Source organism: Heteronotia binoei, chromosome 19 (genome assembly GCF_032191835.1).
Source record: "Heteronotia binoei isolate CCM8104 ecotype False Entrance Well chromosome 19, APGP_CSIRO_Hbin_v1, whole genome shotgun sequence".
Lineage (NCBI taxonomy): Eukaryota > Metazoa > Chordata > Lepidosauria > Squamata > Gekkonidae > Heteronotia > Heteronotia binoei.
The window spans coordinates 38734144-38759767 of NC_083241.1; the positions used below are offsets into that span (position 1 = coordinate 38734144).

At 46.9% G+C, this 25624-nt stretch overlaps 1 protein-coding gene across 2 annotated transcripts in view; it reads left to right on the forward strand.

The window, feature by feature from the left end:
* SNUPN (snurportin 1) overlaps nucleotides 1–21061 on the forward strand; it is a 385834-nt gene extending 364773 nt beyond the window's left edge. For both annotated transcript variants that reach the window (XM_060259917.1, XM_060259918.1), the window contains exons 4-9: nucleotides 97–201; nucleotides 2631–2727; nucleotides 5313–5410; nucleotides 5978–6055; nucleotides 7946–8026; nucleotides 19954–21061. In XM_060259917.1, the coding sequence (XP_060115900.1) occupies nucleotides 97–201; nucleotides 2631–2727; nucleotides 5313–5410; nucleotides 5978–6055; nucleotides 7946–8026; nucleotides 19954–20283 (789 nt within the window). In that variant the 3' untranslated portion in view covers nucleotides 20284–21061. The remainder of the gene's footprint in view (nucleotides 1–96; nucleotides 202–2630; nucleotides 2728–5312; nucleotides 5411–5977; nucleotides 6056–7945; nucleotides 8027–19953) is intronic.
* The last annotated feature ends 4563 nt before the right edge of the window (nucleotides 21062–25624 follow it).

Genomic DNA, 25624 nt, shown 5'->3' on the forward strand with positions numbered 1-25624 from the left:
TAGTTGGGGAGGGGAACGGTGGCGCTTAGAGGGGCCCTGGATTCACCCACTGCAGTGCCTCAGGGTCAAAAGTAACCCTCTTTCCCTCTCTTCTAGCTGATGTTGTCCGAGTGGCTGATAGACGTCCCTCTGGATTTGGCGGAAGAGTGGATCTTGGTGGTGTGCCCCGTGGGGAAGAGAGCCCTCGTCGTGGCCTCGAGTGTAAGAGGGACGGCGGCTTCTTTGCATAGAGAACACTTAAAATGTTTGATTCGCTGCCAGAGGATGTAATGATGGCCACAGGAATAGAAGAGGAATTAGATAGATTAATGGAGGATAGAGCTGTCACTCTCTACTAGAGGCACTAATCCTCAGAATCCCAAAGCCGGCGGCAACATCAGGGGAAGTTCTCAGCCTCCGTGCCCTGTCGTTGGCCCTCCAGAGGAACTGCTTGGCCTCTGTGAGACAGGAGGCTGGACTAGATGGACCCCCACTGGTCTGATCCAGCAGGGCTCTTCTGATGTTCTTATGAAGGCCTCAGCCTCTATGCCCTGTTGTTGGCCCTCTAGAGGAACTATCTGGCCACTGTGTGAGGGCAGGATGCTGGACTAGATGGCCCACTGGCCTGATCCAGCAGGGCTCTTCTGATGTTCTTATGAAGGCCTCAGCCTCTATGCCCTATTGTTGGCCCTCCAGAGGAACTGCTTGGCCTCTGTGTGAGACAGGAGGCTGGACTGGATGGATCACTGGTCTGATCCAGCAGGGCTCTTCTGATGTTCTTATGAAGGCCTTGGCCTCTATGCCCTGTTGTTGGCCCTCTAGAGGAACTATCTGGCCACTGTGTGAGACAGGAGGCTGGACTAGATGGACCACTGGTCTGATCCAGCAGGGCTCTTCTGATGTTCTTATGAAGGCCTCAGCCTCTATGCCCTGTTGTTGGCCCTCTAGAGGAACTATCTGGCCACTGTGTGAGACAGGATGCTGGACTAGATGGACCACTGGTTAGAGCCAGCAGGGCTCTTCTGATGTTCTTTTGAAGGCCTTGGCCTCTATGTCCTGTTGTTGGCCCTCTAGAGGAACTATCTGGCCACTGTGTGAGGGCAGGATGCTGGACTAGATGGACCACTGGCCTGATCCAGCAGGGCTCTTCTCAGGGCTCTTCTCAGGGCTTTTTTTGTAGCAGGAACTCCTTTGCATATTAGGCCACACCCTCCTGATGTAGCCAATCCTCCAAGAGTTTACAGAGATACTGTAAGCTCTTGGAGGATTGGCTACATTAGACGTGTGTAGCCTAAAATGCAAAGGAGCTCCTGCTACAAAAAAAGCCCTGGCTCTTCTGATGTTCTTATGAAGGCCTCAGCCTCTATGCCCTGTTGTTGAACCTCTAGAGGAACTGGGTGCCCACTCTGTGAGACAGGATGCTGGCTAGATGGACCTTCACTGTTCTGATTTAGCAGGGCTCTTCTGATATTCTTAAGAAGGCCTAGGCATCTAGGCCCTGTTGTTGGACCTCCAGAGGAACTATCTGGCCACTGCGTGAGACAGGATGCTGGACTAGATGGACCACTGGCCTGATCAAGCTGGGCTCTTCTTATGTTCTTGTCACTTTGGACAGATCTGGAAACAACTTTTCTCAAAACCAGCCTCCCGCATACTTCGTTAGTCTTCTGAGTACTTTATGCGTCAGTGTCCATGTTTTGCCACCCCGCTGACGGATGCTCAGCCATCTGATTCTGTTGGAGGATGGATAACGTTATCATGAGTGTGTTCTTAACACCTATTTCCTGCATTGAATAAATCCCGAAATCATTGGCAAAGCTGTCTAAATTGTTGCCTGTTGCCCCCACCTAGTGTGGCTGAGGGGTAGAGCATCTGCTTGGTATGCTCCAAGTCCCAGGTTCAATCCCCGGCATCTCCAGTTTAAAATGATCAGGCAGTAGGTGATGTGAGAGACCTCTGCCAGAGAGAAAGCTGTCGCCAGTCTGAACAGCCAGTACTGAGTTTGGTGGACCAAGGGCTGGATTCAGCATAAAGCAGTGATGTATATGTCAGGGAGGGACTGTGGCTTAGTGGTACAGATTTTGTTTTGCATGCAGAAGGTCCCAGGTTCAATCCCCAGCATCTCTAGTTTCAAAGGTCCAGGCAGTACAGAATAATAGAATCATAGAGTTGGAAGGGACCTACAGGGTCATCTAGTCCAACCCCTTGCACAGTGCAGGAACTTCACAAATGCCCCCCCAATGCATGCTCACACGCCCAGGGACCCCTACTCCATGCCCAGAAGATGGCAAAAATCGCCAGGATCCCTGGTCAAACTGACCTGGAGAGAAATTGCTGACTGACCTCAAAGTGGCATGTAAGAAAGGGTCACGAGAACGAAACACTGATGCAGCCTTTCCTGCCCTCCTTCTCATGATTTGTCTAGTTGATGTGAAAGACCTCTACCCAGAGACCCTGGAGAGCTGCTGCCAGTCTGAGTAGACAATACTGCCCTTGAAGGACCAGGGGTCCATTTCAGTAGAAGCCAGCTTCATAGGTACTAGGCAGGGAATTCTGTGAGTTAATTATAAGAGGAACCGAGTGCCGAATTATGGGAGATGCCAACTGGTACACGATCCAACTTCATTCGTCCTCTCCTTTTCTCCTTGCAGGGCTCCACCGCGACTTACACCAAAAGCGGTTACTGCATCAACCGCTTCCCGTCCCTCTTACCTGGAGGAAACCGTCACAATTCATCAGCGGGGAAAAGTAATTTAATTTACTTATCTTCTTTTTCATGCCGCCTTTCTGCCCCGTCAGGGTCCTTAAGACTGCGTGCATTAAAACATTTCAACAACGAAAAACAAATTTTAAATGATAAAAGAGTCCATGTAAAACGCAAGCAAGACAGTACCAGAATCCAGAAGGGAGGCAAGGTGTCTTTCAGTGTGGAGGAGGGGACAATGTTTGTGCCTGTCAAACGCTCAGGTCGCCCCCTAGGAGGAGGGCTCTATGGCGTTGTACCCTCCAGGCTCCTGCCCCAAATCTCCAGGAGTCCCCCAGCCTGGATCTAGCAACCCTATAGCCCCATCCCTCACCAGTGAGAGCCAGTTTGGTGTAGTAGTTAAGTGTGCAGACTCTTATCTGGGAGAACCGGGTTTGATTCCCCACTCCTTCACTTGCAGCTGCTGGAATGGCCTTGGGTCAGCCATAGCAATAAGTGTGCAGACTCTTATCTGGGAGAACAGGGTTGGATTCCCCACTCCTTCACTTGCAGCTGCTGGAATGGCCTTGGGTCAGCCATAGCTCTAAGTGTGCAGACTCTTATCTGAGAGAACAGGGTTGGATTCCCCACTCCTCCACTTGCAGCTGCTGGAATGGCCTTGGTTCAGCCATAGCTCTAAGTGTGCAGACTCTTATCTGGGAGAACCGGGTTTAATTCCCCACTCCTCCACTTGCAGCTGCTGGAATGGCCTTGGGTCAGCCAGAGCTCTAAGTGTGCAGACTCTTCTCTGGGAGAACCGGGTTTGATTCCCCACTCCTCCACTTGCAGCTGCTGGAATGGCCTTGGGTCAGCCATAGCTCTAAGTGTGCAGACTCTTATCTGAGAGAACAGGGTTGGATTCCCCACTCCTCCACTTGCAGCTGCTGGAATGGCCTTGGGTCAGCCATAGCTCTAAGTGTGCAGACTCTTATCTGAGATAACAGGGTTGGATTCCCCACTCCTCCACTTGCAGCTGCTGGAATGGCCTTGGGTCAGCCATAGCTCTAAGTGTGCAGACTCTTATCTGGGAGAACCGGGTTTAATTCCCCACTCCTCCACTTGCAGCTGCTGGAATGGCCTTGGGTCAGCCAGAGCTCTAAGTGTGCAGACTCTTCTCTGGGAGAACCGGGTTTAATTCCCCACTCCTCCACTTGCACCTGTTGGAATGGCCTTGGGTCAGCCATAGCTCTTGCCTGAGTTGTCCTTGAAAGGGCAGCTGCTGTGAGAGCCCCCTCAGCCCCACTCACCCCACAGGGTGTCTGTTGTGGGGGGAAAAGATATATGAGATTGTAAGCCGTTCTGAGTTTCTGATTCAGAGAGAAGGGCTGGGTATAAATCTGCAGTCATCTTCTTCGTCTTCTTCAGTAGTCAGTGGGAACCTGGAAATCCTGGATTCTACCGGACTCCAGTCTAGCCTATCAGACAATAGTGAGGCTCCTAGACAGTTGACGGTTAGTATTGTGGTCAATACTCCCTCTAAGTTGTGGAGTCTTGTGAGCAAAAATTCTATGCTTTGTGAGCTACTGCATAAATGAGTTTGCTCTGGGACCATTTTTCCTGACTTGAAACAAAAATTTGTGAGCCGGAGGCTAAAAAACTGTGACCTAGCTCACACTGACTCAGCTTAGAGGGAACACTGATTGTGGTGTCCAACACTGTTTAGTCTGTGAGCACGTTTGGAATTTTGAGGAATGACAGCAGCTGCCAGTAGAAAATGGCCGCCCTGGCAGGATAGGGCCAGTCACAAAATGGCTGCCGTGAAGACAAGACTCAGCGTTTCGCTTTGGGGAAGAGATTCTGTTTGAGGTCAGTCAACCTGCAACTGCCTCCTTTATTTATTTTTTTTTCTGTTTCCAGTTCCAGTCAACATTCTTTGGATAGTATCCCCAATTCAGGGCCGGATCTGGGGAGGGTGGGGGGAGAGGGGGGTGCCGACGGGGGGAGGGCACCAAATTGGGTATGGAGTCCATTGTATTCTATGGGACCATAAGATAGAATGGCCCATAAGGGGGTGCCATTTTTTAATTTTGCCCCCCCTCAAAAAACACGTAGATCCAGTCCTGCCCCAATTTTCTAAAGCCCAGCAAGTGGCAGGAAGTACATTGTCAAGGGCTTGGTGCCCACAAATGACTTTTAAAATCAGGCAGGGCTAGGCGAGGCTTTTGCCCAGAGAAGATTCTGAATGGCTGTGCAGATTTTTAAAAACTTTCCTTCACCACCACAGCACAAGGATCTTTGCGGTATCACTGCAGCTTAGCTGTGGCCGCCATTTTGTGGCTGGCTCCACCTCCTGTGGCAGCCGTTTTGTGGCTATGCCTACCGTGCCATGTCGGAATTCCAAAGGTGCTCTCAGCCATAGAAAGGCTAGGGAGACCCCTGGTCTCTATGGGGTCACAGTTGGATGAAACGTTCAGTAAATATGTTGAAAGGCTCTAGAGAAGGAGCTTCCCAAAGTTGGAAAGTTAGTGGAAATCTTATGTGCCAAAGCAAGCAGAATGTGACTGATGCTTTGGGGTGTTCCGGGACCACGATGCCTACTTTTTGCAAGCAAAAGGGCATGGATTAATCACTTCCACCTTGTTGCACGCAGACTACACGATTTTGGACTGCATCTACAATGAGGCCCAGCAGGTGTACTACGTCTTGGACGTGATGTGCTGGAGAGGACACCCTGTCTACGACTGCCAGGTACCATCTCCCCCACTTTAGCCACCTGGCAGCCAGGATGTTATAGCATCTGAGCTCGGATCAGCGAGAGCTGGGTTCAAATCCTCACACTGCCATGACGCTAGTCGGGGCAACCTGGGGCTCAGTCCCCCTCTTTGGTGTAGTGGTTAAGTGCATGGACTCTTATCTTAGAGAACCAGGTTTGATTCCCCACTTACAGCTGCTGGAATGGCCTTGGGTCAGCCATAGCTTTTGTAGGAGTTGTCCTTGAAAGGGCAGCTGCTGTGAGAGCCTTCTCAGCCTCACCCACCTCACAGAGTGTCTGTTGTGGATATAGGAGATTGTAGAGAAGATATAGGAGATTGTAAGCCACTCTGAGTCTCTGATTCAGAGAGAAGGGCAGGATATAAATCTGCAGTCTTCTTCTTCTCTCTTAGCCTAACCTATCGTGTGGGGTCAAGTGTGAGGAAAACACAGAAAAGGGAGAACTCTGTACACTCCCTGGAGGAAGGGGAAGCTAAACGTTTACTAAATGAGCACACGCGAAGCTGATAAGTCCTTAATGTGACTGTGTTCTCCTCTCTGCAGACAGATTTCAGGTTTTACTGGCTTCGCTCCAAAATGGAAGAGGAAGCCGATCTGGGAGAGAAAGGCCGGATGAATCCAGTAAGTCTTCCCCCCCTCCACCACCACCCCCGACTAAAAATACACAACATTTTAATTTAAATCCGGGAAAGAGATTTCTTTGTGTTCTGCCTGGTGTTCTTGGACTCAGAGACGTCGTCCTGGAGTGCAGTGTCTTCCCTGGACGCTAGCGCGAACCTTTTAAAAGTTTAAATAGATGTTGATTCTTCCTTCCATAGAAACGGATGAGACTGAGGGCCTCTGCCCCGGGGTATTGCTGACTGCGGCATTTGATTTAACCTTACTGTTTTTTTAAGAAATGCAAACGTAGATGGAAACCAGCTATGTTATTCCCTGGGGATGGCTTTCTTTTCGGTGGCTATTCCACTTGCAAAGGGAGGGGGCGTAACAATGCTTATCTGACTTCCATAGCAATTGGGGAGTTTTCACACATTTTAGTGGCTGTCTTTTTAAAAAAATTGGGAAACCTAGTTAATTTTTTTTTAAATCATTTACAAAATTTATATTCCCCCTTTCTGCCCTCTCAAGGGCACTTAAACCATACACACACACACACACGGAACACACGTCTTAAAAATAAATAAAAAACAGACTCAAAATGCATGCAAAGGCATTAAAACGGCAATTAAAACGTGGGGAAAGAGAAATCATTGAGGGAACGCCAAGTGAAACTCAAAAGTACTCTTCTGGCAGAAGACAGCAATAGAAGGACAGGCGAACCTCCCTAGGGAGAGAGTTCCAGAGGTTGGGTGCCACAACGGAGAAGGCATTGTCACCTGCCTGACCTCAGAAGGGGGGAGCACCCAGAGCAAAGATAAAATGTAGGACAGGGGAGCTATGTTGCAAGCTATTTTGAGTCCCCGTTTGGGAGGCAAGCCAGGCATATCCAACTAGAGCCAGTTTGGTGTAGTGGTTAACTGTGCGGGCTCTTATCCGGGAGAACTGGGTTTGGTTCCCTACTCCTCCACTTGCAGCTGCTGGAATGGCCTTGGGTCAGCCATAGCTCTAAGTGTGCAGACTCTTATCTGGGAGAACCAGGTTGGATTCCCCACTCCTCCACTTGCAGCTGCTGGAATGGCCTTGGGTCACCCATAGTTCTCTTATCTGGGAGAACCGGGTTTGATTCCTCACTCCTCCACTTGCATTTGCTGGAATGGCCTTGGGTCAGCCATAGCTCTAAGTGTGCAGACTCTTATCTGGGAGAACCAGGTTGGATTCCCCACTCCTCCACTTGCATTTGCTGGAATGGCCTTGGGTCAGCCATAGCTCTAAGTGTGCAGACTCTTATCTGGGAGAACCAGGTTGGATTCCCCACTCCTCCACTTGCAGCTGCTGGAATGGCTTTGGGTCAGCCATAGCTCTAAGTGTGCAGACTCTTTTCTGGGAGAACCGGGTTGGATTCCCCACTCCTCCACTTGCAGCTGCTGGAATGGCTTTGGGTCAGCCATAGCTCTAAGTGTGCAGACTCTTTTCTGGGAGAACCGGGTTGGATTCCCCACTCCTCCACTTGCACCTGCTGGAATGGCTTTGGGTCAGCCATTGCTCTAAGTGTGCAGACTCTTATCTGAGAGAACCGAGTTTGATTCCCCACTCCTCCACTTGCACCTGCTGGAATGGCCTTGGGTCAGCCCTAGCTCTCTTATCTGGGAGAACCGGGTTTGATTCCCCACTCCTCCACTTGCACCTGCTGGAATGGCCTTGGGTCAGCCCTAGCTCTGGCAGAGGTTGTCCTTGAAAGGGCAGCTGCTGTGAGAGGCCTCTCAGCCCTACCCACCTCACAGGGTGTCTTTTGTGTGGGTGGGGGGAAGGTAAAGGAGATTGTAAGACGCTCTGAGTCTCTGATTCAGAGAAAAGGGCGGGTTATAAATCTGCACTCTTCTTCTTCTTCTAATAACACCCCCCCTTTTCTAGTTTAAGTTTGTGAGCCTGCAAAATTACCCCTGCACCAACGAAAGCCTGTGTCAAGTTCTGGCCATGGATTTCCCCTTTGAGGTAAGCAACTTTCTGCCTGATTTGCACGGCCCCGTCCCAGAAGGGGAGACCCGGTCTTGCTCAGAGAGGCGAGTAGCCCCCTGTGAAAGCCTGGATGTTATTTCCATTTTGCATATGTTCCAACTGACTGCCTGTTTGTTACTGGGTTCTGTTTAAGGCATTGGCTGTCATTAACTGCTTGACAAAGAGACCTGTCTGACTGCAGAAGCTGAATGCGCTGAAGTTTGTCAGTTTTGCTGTCCCAGAAAAAGTGGGGCACACAAATACGTTTGATCAAAAAATGAATGCTGGGGCAGAGTACAGCTGATGCAAAGTTTGTCCCATCTTTAAATAGTGTTATGGGATACGTCTCCGTCAGGGTTCGTTTAGTAGAAAAAGCCCAGCAGGAACTCATCTGCATTTTAGGTCACACCCCCTGACATCACCACTGTGTCACACAGGGCTTTTTGTAGGAAAAGTCTAGCATGAACTCATTTGCATATTGGGCCACACCCCCTGAAACCAAACATGCCTGAACTGCGTTCTTGTGTGTTTCTGCTCAGAAAAAAGGCCCTGGTATCCATCCATTTTAATTTCCAGCGCAGATTATGGTCGTTCTTTGCTGTCGCCACTAGAGGGAGCCCCATCTGATCCTGTCTGATTTCCTATTGATGATTTGTGAGAGGAATAAATGGTCTGGTTGCCAACCTCCAGGTGGGAGACTGGAGAGCTCCCAAAATTACAACTGAACTCCAGACAACAAAGACCATTTCCCCTGGAGGGAATGGCTGCTTTGAAGGGGGGACTCTGGTATTATACCGCACTGAGGTCCTTGTCCTTCTCAAACCAACCATCTAAAAGTCCAGGAATTTCCCCACCCAGAGTTGGCAACCCGTATAAACCGGGTTGGATTCCCCACTGTAAATAGAGGCTGGTGCATGGACGTTTTCCACGTTGTTCTGGTGCTCTGAAGCCCAAAAAGACCCTTGTATGCTAGAGAAAGTTAAACCTGTGTGAAGAAACACATTTTTTTTCTCTTTGGAAGTTTGAACTAAGCAAACTTTTTGCTCTGAGTTTCTTTTTTCCCTCTAAGTAGAGACCAGGCGAGGGGGAGGAGTCAGTGCAGTGACTTTCCAAGTGTACCTCAGCTCACGTTCATACAAAATCAAACAGCAGCCAGTGTACAAATAGTACTGTAAATACAAAATAATCACAGGAGTAAGACAGCACTTTGGAAAGATAACAAAGTATCTATGTTACAAGAAGTCAAAGTTAAACAAATAATATATAAATTGCACACTGCTACAAAGAGTCCATCCACAAAGGATAGCTTCCCTTGTTCCACAGGTTTCTATCTCTTAAAGGGCCAACAGTCCCACTTTAAATTCCAAGCCGCAGCTTCTGTAGATAAGAAAGTTCGTCTTGTTTTGAGTCATAAAGACTTCAATAGCTTTGAAAAGAGACAGAACACTCACGGCAAAAGAAATCCAAAAGAGAAGAAGAGAACTTGCCACGTATAGAACTTGCTGGCGGTTTTGAAGCCTTCCTCTGCTCTCTCTCTTATAAGTTTGCAGGATTTCTATGGAGCCATAGTATAAACATCAGTTGAACAAACCAAGCGTTGTATCTTTTCTTCACTGCAACAGGCTCTAGAACAGCCTCCTTCTCTTTTGGATTTATTTTGCTGTGAGCATTCTGTCTCTTTTTGACGATGGGCACCAGGAACGGTTTCCACAGCTACCGTGGGCACCATGCTGGAGACACCTGCTCCAGACTGACAGATGAGAGAATTGTTTCTGGAATTTAGGTACGCTGGTCTGTGATAAAAGCACAAGAGTCAGATCCCGTAGAGTCAAGTCCTTAGGGACTTGCACGATTTTTGGGGTATGACCTTTTCATGAGTCAAAGCCCTCTTCATCAAACACTCTTCTAAGATAGTTTCAGAAGACAGCCAGTTTGGTCTGCGGTAGAAGAGCCGGATTCGAATCCAGCATCGCCTTTGAGACCAACGAGATTTTGAAGGTACAAACTTCGGAGACTCAAAGTTCTGTTCAGCAGATACGAAGGAGCTCTTATGGATAAACAAAGAGCAGAAGTTCATCAGCAGCTATTAGCCACAGGGTATTGATGGAACTCCATCTGGGCAGTGATGTTCTGTATTCTTGGTGCTTTTTATTTTTATTTATTTATTTATTTACTTTGGATTTATATGTCGCCCACTTTGCAAGTGTACTCTGGGTGGCTAACAGTCATAATAAAACAATTTAAATTACAGTTGTAAAAGGATAAAAAACATATATAAACAACTTAAAACCAAATATTTGGTGCTATGAAAGAGATTTTTGTTGGGTGGGGGGGACAGTGGGAGGGCTTCTTGTGTCCTGGCCCCACTGATGGACCTCCTGAGGACACCTGGTTTTTTGGCCACTGTGTGACACAGAGTGTTGGACTGGACGGCCATTGGTTGGATCCAGCTTGGCTTCTCTTATGTTCTTATGAGATTTATGGAGGCTAAGAAAACTCACAGAGGTATGAACGGTAAGTTGAGTTTGTGGCTAGGCCCCGGCCTCTCCATCGGATTTGAGAGCCCTGCACCTCCGGCTTCCCCGAGAGGAAAATGCTGATGCTCCCAAACCAAACCTTAGCTTTACGCAGATAGTACCTTCAGCCTCCTTTCCTGGTTCAGCCGGCGTCAGGGCTGTGACTCAGGACAAGGAGACAGACAGCACATTAAATAAACAAGAGCTGCTGGGGAGAGAGGACGGAAGAATCCAGGCGACGGTGACGTTAAACATGAGCAGGCTGGGAAAGGGAGAATTTTCCTGGCTCTCTCTGTGTCAGTGGGATCTCTCCTGCCTTTCAGGGGCTTTCCTGCCCATTTTGGACTTGGAGACCTTAAATGCCTTTCGTGCCGTGGTGTTTTAATACAACACTTGATTTGAAAGAGGCCGGGCATTCTCCAGAGCCAAAATGTTTTTTCTGGCAGCTGGTATAACTTTGGGGTTCAGCATGAGCCCTGATCCCATTGAAATCTCTTCTGGGGATTACCCAGCTTGCAAGGCGAGTCCCCATGTGCGCAAAACTTGGGTGATAATGCTGGGCTACCTTGCCAGGCTGTTGGGATAGTCTTTCTGTCTCATGTTTATCCTGCCCTTTCCTTCAAGGAGCTTAGGACGACAGTGTTCTCTCCCTGTTTTAACGTCACAACCAGGGCTTTTCCTGAGGGAACACACTGGAATGGACTTCTGGAACCTCTTCATGGAAACAGGATTCTCCAAAAACGTTTAAAAGTTCATGAAAGGCAGCCATGTTTCTCCTTCATTTCTCCTTCATTTCACTCTTGAGAGTTAACGACATAAGAGCATAAGAGAAGCCGTGTTGTATTTATTTATTTGTTTATTTTATTCAATTTTTAGCCCTCCTTTCCTGTAGAACAGGCTCAGGGTGGGTTGCATCATTAAAACAATCAACAGGGAAAAAAATCTAAAATTACAAAGGACAATAGGTACTAAAATGGCAGATTTTGCCTCGCAGACATGGCCTATTGTCCAGATCCAGCAGGTTTTACAGCACTGGGATGGAATGAAGGGGGGATGCCGATAACAAGTGACGTCCACTGCCTCAATTAAAAGCCTGGCGAGAGAGCTCTGTTTTGCAGGCCCTGTGGAACTGGAGCAGATCCCGCAGGGCCCAGATCTCCAGGGAAAGCTCTTTCCACCAGGCAGGGGCCCGATGAACGTCTCTGGAGCCGGGTATCACCAGAAGTTGTTGGGTTGCTGATTGTAAACACCTATGGGGAGAGACGGTCCCATAGCTATGCTGGCAGCTGGCCCATCCAGTCCAACACTTTGTGTTACACAGTGGCCAAAAAACCAGGTGCCATCAGGAGGTCCATCAGTGGGACCAGGACACTAGAAGCCCATCAGTGGTTCCAGGACACTAGAAAACTTGCCCCCCCCCCAAAAAAAAACCCCCACCAAGAATACAGAGCATCACTGCCCCAGATAGAGTTCCATCTATACCCTGTGGCTAATAGCCACTGATGGACCTCTGCTCCATAGGTTTATCCAATCCCCTCTTGAAGCCGTCTATGCTTGTATCTGCCACCACTTCCTGTAGCAGTGAATTTAATGGGTCAATCACCCTTTGGGTGAAGAAGGACTTCCTTTTATCCATTTGAACCCGACTAAGCAATTTCATGGAGTGCCCACGAGTTCATGATTTGTGAGAAAGGGAGAAAAGTACTTCTTTCTCTACCTTCTCTATCTCATGCATAATTTTGTAAACCTCAATCATGTCACCCCTCAGTCGACGTTTTTCCAAGCTAAAGAGCCCCGAGCACTTCTTAGGGAAAGTGTTCCGACCCTTTAGTCATTCTCGTTGCCCTTTTCTGCACTTTTTCCAGTGCTATAATATCTTTTTTGAGATGTGGTACCCAGAAATGTACACAGTACTCCAAATGAGAGTTCCAGCACACCTTTTTCCAGGAAAAAAAGTCCTGGTCACAGCTACCCTGTGAGAAAAGTTCCACTTGGACATCATAATGGGCTCAAAGTCAGTCAGTGAGTTTCAGGTGCAGAAAGGTGTTTGAATCAGGTCTTACAAATTCCAGACTGAACTCTGGCTGTGTGTGAAGTACTTCGAACACCAAAAGCCTTATGCGGTTGCCAAACGTTACAAAACATTTCTAGATCTCTTTTTAGCAGCGCAAACTCCCCTGTTTTGTCTAGGATGACAAATTTTGAATAAGTTTCATCAGTAGGTAAATCAACTTGCAGTTGAGTTGATTACTTTGTTGCTGAGGCCATTTTGTACCCCGGGCGAATTTTAAATGGATGGAGTGGCGGTGTCAAGAGATGCTAGCATATTTTCGATGAGGTTTTTTTTTTTTTCCTGTCTGGGGTTCAGAAGTGTTCCTGTAGAAAGAAATGAAGAATGAAACAGAGCCTAACGGTAAATGATAGCTATAAATTTTCTGAACCTCATTAGCTCCAGAAGACACCCACGCTGCAGTATTGATAATATTTAGTCCTTTTAAATTGAATTGATCGGTTAAAAGGCAAAAGCATAATCTCCTAATGATGGTGTAATTGGTGGCTGGTCTCTAGTGTTCCAGACATGCATCCATCCTCATTTGATTTGTCCTAGCCATCAGGTTGTACCAAGCCAGAGAAATTTTGCAGCTGGAAAGGAACAAATGAACTTTTTGTACAAAGAAAGGATATTTTGCTTTCGCAAGGCCTGCCTGGAAATTTCTAAGTTAAGGCATTGGATTATGACCTCTGGTCAAAATTCGTTCTCTGCGCAAGAACGTAAGGATTTGCCCACCCGCCATGCGGTTTTTGAAAGTGTCTGGAGCAGGGCGGTCAAACTTGCTTGATGTAAGAGCCGCATAGAATAAATGTCAGATGTTTGAGAACTGCAAGATGTGAACATCAGACGTTTGAGAGCCATAGTACAGACAGGCAGGCAAATAGATGGGGGGGGAGGGAGAGGTGGAAAGAAAGCAACTTTGACTTTAAATGCATTTTCTTTCCAATTAACATTTTTATTGAACTTTTTTAACCATGATACAACAGTCCTTTAAACCTTGAAAGTTACAGAACAAAGGACTTAGTATAGTAACAGGTATGCATGTCTAATGTATAGAATTTAACCATTAAAATTTGCAGCATTTTGTGTAAGCAGTAGGGTGAAAATGATTTTGAATTGCGTATCTTAGCTTAAAATCTACCTAGAAAATAGTAAAGTAACTAAAAAAATACATATTTCCTAAAAGTATATTAATGATTGGTACATAGGATTACTTGGTATAATCTTCTGTTGAGTTAAAAAGGTAACTATTGGGAACCAAGGGATTACAATCTTTTTCTCATAAGATGACAAAGAAGAGGTGTTATAACAACCAAAGGCAATTTTACTATAAATAAAATGTTCCCAAATGTCCCAATACATTTTCTAAGCCAGCCAGTGGGGTGATGGGGGCTTCAAGAGCCACACAATATGTGTGAAAGAGCCACATGTGGCTCCCGAGACAGAGTTTGGCCAATCCTGGTCTGAAGGGTCATTCGGTTACACTATATGGTTGGAAAATGCATGGTTCAGCAACTAGCATTGCTAAAGTCAGGTAGGTCTGGGTGGGGTCGCTACTTGGATGGGAAACCTCTGGAGAGTCTTAGGTAAAGCATCTTGCACTCCCAGAGGGGAGATGAATTAAATAAATATATTCCATGCGACTCAGCAGCCAGACTAGAAAATAATACATGCATATTCATACCCTCATTCTCCTGCTGTGAGATTTATCAATTGATCTGTATCTATCAGGACATTACATAATTCAAGGGCGTCAGTGGGAAATGGAATTCCCAAAGACTGACATTCCTACAACTTGTGCGGTTTACTGAGCTCAGCACATCCCCTTATCGTGAAACAAAATCTGTGTCCCTATCCCTCCATTTTGGGTACAAATCTACAACTTTCCCTCTTGTTTGGATATTTCTTGTTTGGATATTTTGAGAGATACGCCAAAACTTAACTTTCTAAGAACCTAAGGGAAGCCATGTTGGACCAGGCCAGTTGCCCATCCAGTCCAACACTCTGTATCACACAGTGGCCAAAACCCAGGTGCCATCAGGAGGTCCACCAGTGGGACCAGAGCTCCAGTAGCCCTCCCACTGTTGCCTTCACATGCACTAAAAAGACAGAGCATCACTGTCTCAGACATAAGAACATAAGAGAAGCCATTTTGGATCAGGCCAGTGGCCCATCTAAGTCCAACACTCTGTGTCACACAGTGACCAAAATCCAGGTGCCATCAGAAGGTCCACCAGCAGGACCAAAATTCCAAAAGCTCTCCCCCACTGTCCCCCCCCCCACAAGCACCAAGGAGACAGAGCATCTCTGCCCCAGACAGAGTGTTCCCTTTATACCAAGGGTGGCCAAACTGTGGCTAGGGAGCCATATTCAGCTCTTTCACTCATATTGTGTGGCTCTTGAAGCCCCCAACACTGCTTGGAGAATGCATTTAAAGTTGCTTTGTTTCTCCTTCCTTCCTTCCTTCCTTCCTTCCTTCCTTCCTTCCTTCCTTCCTTCCTTCCTTCCTTCCTTCCTTCCTTCCTTCCTTCCTTCCCCCTGTTTTCCACAGGAAATACAGAAATAATTCTGTCCTTTATTTTTAAGTCAAGCGATCTTGGACTACGTATGTATCAATATTTTAGGGCTTTAGCTTGGAGTGGGGTGGGGAGGAGTGGAACAATTAATTACCTGGGTGAGCTGTTATTGAGATGCCAGCGGCGGGATTGAGTGTTTTGTTGTCGGGGTGGGTTTTTTGAAAACATTTGAGCACGAGAGCCCCCTAAATGGTTCTTAGTGATAGAAATGTGTCTCCCATCTGTAGCTTGACTCCTAGCGTGCATGGGAAAATTAGGTCAAGGCAGTGTCTGCTAAATTTGCAAGTTTGATGCACCCTTCAGGGTTGCTCTGCATTGCCAACACAGCCTTCTGGGAGGTACAAATTAGCCATTCCTTGGCTCTTTAGCGCCTCTCGAGATGCCTTGAAAAAAACTGGGAAACTGGATCTCCAAAAGAGTGTCTTCGCAAACAATCTGGAAGACTGGCGGCAGGGGAGGAGAAACCACATTTGTAACTTTTCTGGGGAGGGGGAAAGACTCGGGCTTTGGGCATTTCCACACATGCATGTTTTTGACCCGTGGCTGTGTCATCTAAGTAATTCTTTGCTGGTGTGAAGGTCTTCCCTCCCGCAAGCAATATTCCCGCTAAGCTGTAGAGCAGGGGTGTCAAACTCATTTGTTATGAGGGCCGGATCGGACATAAATGGGACCTTGTTGGGCCAGGTCATGTGTGTACCTTTTTAAGATTAGGTAGCAGAGATATAAATGTTATAAAGAACACAGGAAAACATAACTATATATATATATATGCTTAAAACATTAGCACTCATTGGTCTTAAAGATGCTTTCTTTGTATTTCTCCCAGGGGATCCAGGGAACTGGGCAAAGGAAGCTCTGGCTCTTTCCTTCCTTCCCCAGGGGGCCAGGAGGGGGAGGAGCCTCAGCCAATAGAAGGAAGAGAGGCTTGGCTCAGTAGCTCTGCTATGCAATTGAGAGACCCTGGCAAAGCAAGCTCTCCCTCCCCCCTTCGTCTCCAAGGGAGGAGCCTCAGCCAATTGAGAAAAGGTTTTGCTCTGTAGCTCCTGTGCAAGTGAGCAAGCCTTGCAAAACTAGCTGTTTTGCAGAAGGAGCAAGATATAGGGAGAAGGAAGCAAGTGACAGGCGGTTGCTTGGGGGCCTGATAGGAGCCCTCCAAGGGCCTGATTCGGTCCCCAAACTGCATGTTTGACACCCCTGCTGTAGAGTCTTGTGAGCAATAATTCTACTTTGTGAGCTACTGGCATTAAAGTTGTGAGCAAGGGATTTGGCTACTGCATAAATTAGTTTGCTCTGGGGCCATTTTTCCTGAGCAAAGACAAAAATGTGTGAGCCAGAGGCTAAAAAACTGTGAGCTAGCTCACACTAACTCAGCTTAGAGGGAACACTGCCCTCAAGTCTAATATACTTTCTGTTAATTTTTCCCCTCAAAATGTGCATCCCACCTTTCTGTCCTCACAAGGGCCACCGTGGCAGCTGACAATTCCAAGCATGTGGGATAAAAACTGCATTTTAAAAACTGTTAAAATCAACTCCTCCTCTCAAATACACAAAATTAAAATAAAAGAACAGAGCTGAAATTCGCACAAAGGTATAAAAAGAGCAGATCGGTCAGGCAGATCACTTGAGGGAACGCCAAACGAAACAAAAAAAAAAAGTTTTCAACTGCTGGCAGAAGATGGCAACTGAAGGGAACAGGCAAATCTCCCTAGGGAGAGAGAGTTCCAGAACTTTGGTGCCACCACCGAGAAGGTCCTGACTCGGATTGCCACCCACCTAACCCAAAGTGGTGCCCCTTCAAAGTTGCATGTCTGAGTGGCTACTAATTAGCACAGGAGGAGGAGGAAGAAGAAGAAATTGGATTTATACCCAACTGTTCACTATCCGAAGTCTCAGAGCGGCTTCAGTCTCCTTCCCTTCCTCTCCCCACAACTGACAACCTATGGGGTAGGTGGAGCTGAGAGAGCTTTCAGAGAACTCTCGAGAGAACAGCTCTGACAGAGTTGTGACTGACCCAAGGTCTCTCCAACAGTTGCATGTGGAGGAGTGGGGAATCAAACCCAATTCTTTGTGGCTCTCAAAACTCCCACCACCCCAATGGCTGGCTTGGAGAAGCTAGATCACTTCTTCAAGTCATGCCAGCTGGTGGATAGGAGAATGCATTTAAAGCTAGCTTTCTTTCCATCCATCTTCCTCGCTCCTTCCTCCCTCCCTCCCGCTCTCCTACTCTCAAACATCTGACATTCATGTCTTGCAACTCTCAAACATCTGACATTTATTCTGTTTGACTCTTACTTTAAGTCAGTTTGGCCACCCCGATCTACACCAAACTGGCTCTCAACAGCAATCTGGAGCCATGCAGGTTGTGCTCAAGATGGGAACTGTCTGCTCAGCGAGCAGTGGGGGAATTAGAGGGAACGTTGCTCCCCAGATGCCCGTAGCACCACACGAAATCAAGCTGGGGGTACACACGCCCTTGAATCCCATCCTTACAATGTCCGACAAGCTGAGAAAGTCAGTCCTTGACATCTTCACTTACAGTCTCCAGGGAAAGAGGTTTGGGAAAGACCTTTGTTTGGCACCCAGGGAAAAAAAGATATATCAAGCTTAACAGTACTGCACTTCCGAGTTATCGATCCACGCTCACTTTCTCTTTTCCCAAAAAAGACATCTTGGTTCGGCTGGAGCTTTTAAAGAAAGAGGATGCGGCCTCCGGGTCAGGAGTGGGGGAGAGAAGTTGGCAGAGCTGCAGGATAACCGATCCCCGGTGAAGCCCTCTGCGTTGATGCTGCTGCCTTCCCCTCCTCCTCCTCCCCCCACCCCAGCGAGCTTCTTCCGTCCGTTTTTCCAGACTCATCACTTCCTCGCACACAAATGGCCTTTAAAAGCAGGGGGCCGGTTGGGCTGGGCGCGGCGGAGGCTCCAGTCCGAGGAAACCCCACAGCGAGCCGGCTGCAAAACCGCATCTCCTGGGAGCCGATGAGGATTAATAGAGAATCCTTTTGCGAACCAGGGAGCAGCGTTGCACGGGGCTGAAATGAGGGCTGCTGACTTAGGGGTCTGCGTGGGGCAGATGTGCTCTTAAGACCCACTGATCCAAGGGGTAGGGGAGGGCCCTCTTCATTACAGCAGGGGTGTTGAGCACATTCATTAGAGCAGGGGTGTCGAACTCATTTGTTATGCGGGCCGGATCTGACATAAATGAGACTTTGTTGGGGCCAAGCCATGTTGGGCTGGGCCATGTGTGTACCTATTTAAGATTAGGTAGCAGAGATACACATTTTATAAAGAATGCAGACAAACACAGATATTCTTTTTTTTAAACACTTAAAACATGCTTAAAATGTTAGCACTCACTGGTCTTAAAGATGCTTTCTTTGCATTTCTCCCATGGGATCAAGGGAACTGGGCAAAGGAAACTCTGGCTCTTTCCTTCCTTCCCCGGAGGGCTGAGGGGAAGGAACCTCAGCCAATAGAAGGAAGAGAAGCTTGACTCAGTAACTCTACTGTGCAATTGAGAGAGCCTGGCAAAGCAAGCTATTCCTCCCCCCTTCTCCCAAAGGGAGGAGCCTTAGCCAATGGAGAAAATAGAGGTTTTGCTCTGTAGCTCCTGTGCAATTGAGCAAGCCTTGCAAGGCAAGCTGTTATGCAAAAGGAGGCAAGATATAGGGAGAAGGAAGCAGATGACAGCCAGTTGCTCGGGGGCCTGATACAAGCCCTCCGGGGGCCTGATTCGGCCCCTGAACTGCGTATTTGACACCCCTGCATTAAAGTTCTGCTCTTGGAAGCCAGACGATCTTAAACATTCAAAACAAGATTGATGTCAGGGATATTTAAAAACGTCCACGGTTCTTTTATTTTATTTTGCGAGTGTTTTAGTTCTGCTCATATTTATGGCAGGCATTCCTTGAGATTTGTTTCTTTTTACGGTCTTCACATCATCACGCCATTCTTTTTTTTTGTCATTTGTACCCTGCTTCCCCCCTCCCCCACAATGAGCTAACACCACTCTCATCTCCATTTTATCTGCACAACAACCCCATCAGGTAGGCTAGGCTGAGTGGGTGCAACAGGCCCAAGTTCACCAAGCAGGGATTCGAACCTGGGGTCTCCCAGCTACTAGCCTGAGAGCCCCCCAGAGGAACTGGTTGGCCACTGTGTGTCGCAGGATGCTGGACTTTATGGGCCACTGATGTGTTCTGATGTTCTTAGTCTGATCCAGGGGCCCCCAGCATGAGGCCTGTGGGCACCGTTTGGAAAGCAGATTACTTTCCTGGCACCCGCCAAAGGTTTTTAGAAGGTGGATGGAATCAGGTAAGGCTTCTGCCCAGCAAGGCTTCTGATTGGCCAATGGTGATTTAATTGGCAGTTCAGTTTTTTTTTTTCCAAGCTGCCCCTACAGCACAAGCATCTTCACCATGTGACTGAAGGTAACCTTTGGTGGCCATTTTGTGGCTATTTTAGGGCCCGCTTTACCTCATGGGGCAGCCATTTTGGGGCCGGCTCCACCTCATGGGGCAGCCATTTTGGGGCCAGTTCCTCCACCTGTGGCAGCTATTTTGGAGCTGCACCCACTGTTCACTGTCGGAATTTCAAAGGTGCCTACAGGCTCAAAAAGCTTGGGGACCCCTGAAGTTAACATTTGAGGGAACGGATGGGAATGGTACCCTCCATAGGAGGGCTGTGGCATCGGTCTATTCTGCGTAGGTCCTAGTAATTTTGGACTGTATGCCACGGCAACTATCGTGCTGATTCCTTCTCTCATTCTCTGTGTTCTTAAAGGTAGATGGGCTCCTCTTTTACCACAGACAAGCCCACTACATCCCTGGATGCACTCCACTGATCGGGTGGCTTCGCCCCTACATGGTATCGGACATTCTGGGGATATCAGTACCAGCCAGCCCGCTGACGACCAAGCCAGACTACGCCGGATATCAGCTGCAGCAGATCATTGACCACAAAAGGAGTCAAAAAGAGAAGGCGAAAGAAGATTCGTCTGATGGCGACCCAGCCAACCACGACGGGCAGTACGAGTTAGAGCACTTATCCACACCAAAGCCGGAAGGGTCTCTCTCCGGGTCAGGCACTTCCGCAAGTCACATGGAAAACTAACACCAAGTTGCATGGATATTCCCTCAAGTGTCTCTCAGCATGCCCAGGTGGAATCTCCGTCATTGAATTCAGAGGTTTGGAGTGATGCAGAAGTTAATGACCTGTTTAACACCCACAGCCCACTTTTCACAGACGCGTCTTGTTACTCGCACAAGGCCCAAACATTGCATTTTTAAAAGCCAAGGGTTGTGCATGTTCAAAAAGCATCACGCCATGTCCGGGCTGCACCTAAGCCTAGCGTCTCCCAGTAAATTGTACGCACAGTTCTGAAATTTGAGGAAATTTGAATGTTGGGTTTCATAGGAAAGTTGACTCTGGGTTCTGGGATTTTTAAAGGTGGTGTCTGTGAAGAGAACTTCCGTGTGTTTTGTTGACAGAGCTTCATCATGTTACCATGGATCACACCAACAAGAATCCCCCAAAAGCATTACACAGGATCTCGGAGCCTCTTTCTTTACCTTGACAAAGGAATCTGTTTTGTATTTCTTCCATATTTGAACAGACAATTCTGTACATTTTTTTAAAAAAAAAAAATTCTAACGTACACAGGGCTTTTTTGCAGGAGGAACTCCTTTGAATATTAAGCCACACACCCCTGATTAGCCAGTCCTCCAAAAGCTCACAGGGTTCTTAATACAGGGCCTAATGTAAGCTCCAGGAGGATTGGCTGCATCAGGCCTCATATTCAAAGGAGTTCCTGCTACAAAAAAACCCCTGATCGTACAGATTTTTGTTTGGTTGAATAAAGAGTTATGCAGGGATCTTTTTGGGAAAAAAAGCTCTGGTCTCTCTTTTTGTTGTTGTTGTGTGTAGGTTGCTCAATCACATGCCTTCCCCTCACTCACCTTCCCTCCCCCCATGCTCCAAAAACTTTAAACATTCCTTGTCGGGGAGATGATTTTCTGCACCATTTCCATCTCAACTATATCTTTTTTTGAAGGGGGGGAGACCATAACTGTACCTTCTGTTCCAAATTAAGTCACACCATAGATCTGTGCAAGGGCGTTATGAGCCAGACCGTTCTGTTCCTCTAATAATTCCCAGCTTCAAACATGTGCCTTTTAAAAATACTGCTGTACACGGAGGTCTGATCCTGTGGTGCAGATACTGGAGTTCTTCTGGGTATTACGGGGGGGGGGGGGGGGGCAGGTAGCCATAGACCAGCAGGCCCCGAGCCCCTCTAGAAAGTGGGTGGGGCTAGAGGGGGCTTTTGCCCAACAGCGCTTCCGATTGGCTGTGCAGATTAAAAGGCATCACATTAGACAGACCTTAAGCCTGAATTGTTGATGTTACTGTGAGAGTCATATGTTACTTTTTTTGTACAAAGGTGACCGTTATACATAACCTCGGTCCCTGATAGTTTGTGGTTGGCTCTGCTTCGTGTGGCAACCATTTTGTGACTGTGCCCACCAAAATTCCAAAGGTGCCCACAAGCTCACATGGATTGGGAATGCCTCCTGTAGACCTCTGTGCCAAAAGTAAAACCAAAAGTCCAGTAGCTTTATGCCTTTCATTGTTGTTAGAAATAAGAGGAATTAGGGTTTGAAGGGCACCTTTGAGATTTTGATACATGGTGGACACAGTCACAAAATGGCTGCCACATGAAGCCAGGCCAACCACAACATATCAGGCAGCAAGGTTACATATAACTCTCACCTTTGTACCTAAAATAAAACCCAAAAGCCCAGTAGTTTTATGACTTTTGTCGTCGTTAGAAATAAGAGGAATTGGGATTTGCAGATTATATACCTAGGGACATATAACAAAATTGAGCCTGAAATTAAACCAGATTCTCTATAAAGGAAATGTGAGCAAGTTTTAAGGAAAACTGCCTAGTTAATTCTACATAACATTTTTTTCTGTCTATAACCAACCTCGGCCCAAGCTCTTCTAGTTCCGGTGCAAGACTTAGACAGTGCCCTCTTTTGGCTTCTGAAATTTCACTGCACGTTACCTGCTCCCTTCCAGGCATATCTTTGCAATCATGAGGACTAGAAACTTTAAAAATATGTATATATATAATGAAGACAGAGCTGCAGAATGCCATTTGCCCCGATCTTAAATTCTGTGGCTTTTCTGCACTCTTCCACAATCAAAACACTGGTGCACCAATAGCTACAGAAACAGAAATGAATGAGTTGATATGGCTGTAAACCCAAGTACCCAGTAGTACTGTGAGTGATTCTGTTTAATCTTAGCGAGCAATTCTGTTTAATCCTGGAGTCTAGATGCCAGGCATCCCCTTTGAGAGTTAAAAGACCCAGATATATATATTTGTGCTATAAATACCACCGGCAGTTTCTCTTTTTCTCTGAATAACTTCAGGCGGCTGTGAAGAGAAATTACATCATGAGCCAGGGACGATGGGCATTCTGATAACCAGGCGTTTCTTCTTCCGCAGAGACAGTAGGGCCATTTAAATCTTGTCTTCCCCCACTCTTATTTCTTCCCAGAAAATGGTGTTCCCGAGGCCAAGAACGTGGGCGTTTTGCAACCGTTCAGTTTTTCAGCAAGCATCTGGCCACCACAGATCCACGCCTGTACAAACAGAAAGCAGCCCAGTTGGATGTGAAACTTGATTGTTAATTAATTGATTGCATTTCTGTCCCTTCCTCTTTTCGTAGACTCGAGGTGGGTAACGCCATATCGTATGAGGTGCAAGAACACAAAAAAACATGAGTTGATGATCAAGATTAAAAAACATGAGTTAATGATTAAGATTAAAAATAATAATAATAATAAATTTTATTTCTATCCCGCCCTCCCCGCCTAGGCGGCTCAGGGTGGCTAACAACATTTAAAACAATTAACATAGATAGATAAAACATTAAATTTAACAATTAAAATTTTAAACATAAAAACCAGTCAATTAAATTAAATACATAATTCAAATTGCATTAAATGTATCTGGCAGCAATAAAATTATTTTGGCGCTGGTTCTGCCAGTTTAAATGGTTCCAGTTTAAATGGTTAAAAACAAGCATGCAAGGTACAGTGTTTACAAAGCGGCAACAACAATACAAATTAAAGCCAGGATTAAAAAACACTGAGATTAAAAGTAACTCAGATTAAAACTCCAGACAGATCTGCTTAAAAGGAAGAAGAGATTGGATTTATACCCCACCCTTCACTTGAAGTCTCAGAGCAGTTTCCAATCTCCTTTCCTTTCCTCTCCCCACAACAGACACCCTGGGTGATAGGTGGGACTGAGAGAGCTCTGAGAGAAATGCTCTTGAGCAGAACAGCTCTGAGAGAGCTTGTAACTGGCCAAAGGTCATCCAGTTGGCTGCATGTGTTGTTCAGCAGGTAACTCTTGGGAACAAACCTATCCTGTAAACTCTTTACCACACCATCTCTTTACAGAATTCGGACTGCACCTTTCCGCTCTCATCAAGCGCCTCAAGGTGGCTAACAGATTAAAAGCGTGTGTAACAAAAACACATTAATAACCATTAAAACTAAAACAAATGGAAGATAAAACAGGAGTGTGAAGAAGAAGAAGAAGATATTGGATTTATATCCCGCCCTCCACTCCGAAGAGTCTGAGCGGCTCACAATCTCCTTTACCTTCCTCCCCCACAACAGACACCCTGTGAGGTGGGTGGGGCTGGAAAGGGCTCTCACAGCAGCTGCCCTTTCAAGGACAACCTCTGCCAGGGCTATGGCTGACCCAAGGCCATGCTAGCAGGTGCAAGTGGAGGAGTGGGGAATCAAACCCGGTTCTCCCAGATAAGAGTCCGCACACTTAACCACTACACCAAACTGGCTGAAGGAATTCCAGAGGAAACAGTCTTTACCAACTGGCTAGGCCACCGTTCTTTGACCTGATTTTTTGCTTGTTTTTGTTTTAAAGTTTCTAGTTCTGATGTTAACAAGAAATGTGGTAGAATTCAGAACCAGTCCAAGTGAAATTAGTAAAAGGGAACACAGGCTGTGGCAAATCAAATGCAAGACTGGGATCAGGCAGGCAAAAAGGGACTATGAGGAGCATATTGCAAAAAACAAAGACCAACAATAAAAATTTCTTCAAATAGATTAGAAGTAGGAAACCAGCCAGGGAGGCAGCGGGGCCCTTCGATGACCATTGGGTAAAAGGATTACTGAAGGAGGATAGGGAAATGGCTGAGAAGCTGAATGAATTTTTTGCCTCCGTCTTCACTGTGGAAGATGAGAACTTTTTGCCCGCCCCAGAACCACTAATTTTGGAAGGGGTGTTGAAAGACCTGAGTCAGATTGAGGTGACAAAAGAGGAGGTCCTACAACTGATAGACAAATTAAAAACTAATAAGTCACCAGGTCCGGATGGCATACATCCGAGAGTTCTGAAAGAACTCAAAGTTGAACTTGTGGATCTTCTAACAAAAATCTGTAATCTTTCATTGAAATCTGCCTTCATTCCTGAGGACTGGAAGGTAGCAAATGTCACCCCCATCTTTAAAAAGGGTTCCAGAGGAGATCCGGGAAATTACAGGCCGGTCAGTCTGACTTCAATACCGGGAAAGTTGGTAGAAAGCATTATAAAGGACAGAATGAGTAGGCACATTGATGGACACGGGTTATTGAGGAAGACTCAGCATGGGTTCTGTAAGGGAAGATCTTGCCTCACTAACCTGTTACATTTCTTTGAGGGGATGAACAAACATGTGGACAAAGGAGACCCGATAGATGATGTTTACCTTGACTTCCAGAAAGCTTTTGTAAAGTTCCTCATCAAAGGCTCCTTAGAAAGCTTGAAAGTCATGGAGTAAAAAGTCATGTGGATCAAAAACTGGCTGCGTAATAGGAAGCAGAGAGTGAGTATAAATGGGCAGTCTTCGCAGTGGAGAACAGTAAGTAGTGGGGTACCGCAGGGCTTGGTACTGGGTCCCATGCTCTTTAACTTGTTCCTAAATGATTTAGAGTTGGGAGTGAGCATTGAAGTGGCCAAGTTTGCGGATGACACTAAATTGTTCAGGGTGGTGAGAACCAGAGAGGATTGTGAGGAACTCCAAAGGGATCTGTCGAGGCTGGGTGAGTGGGCGTCAACGTGGCAGATGAGGTTCAGTGTGGCCAAGTGCAAAGTAATGCACATTAGGGCCAAGAATCCCAGCTACAAATACAAGTTGATGGGGTGTGAACTGGCAGAGACTGACCAAGAGAGATCTTGGGGTCGTGGTAGATAACTCACTGAAAATGTCAAGACAGTGTGCGTTTGCAATAAAAAAGGCCAACGCCATGCTGGGAATTATTAGGGAGGGAATTGAAAACAAATCAGCCAGTATCATAATGCCCCTGTATAAATCGATGGTGCGGTCTCATTTGGAGTACTGCATGCAGTTCTGGTCGCCGCACCTCAAAAAGG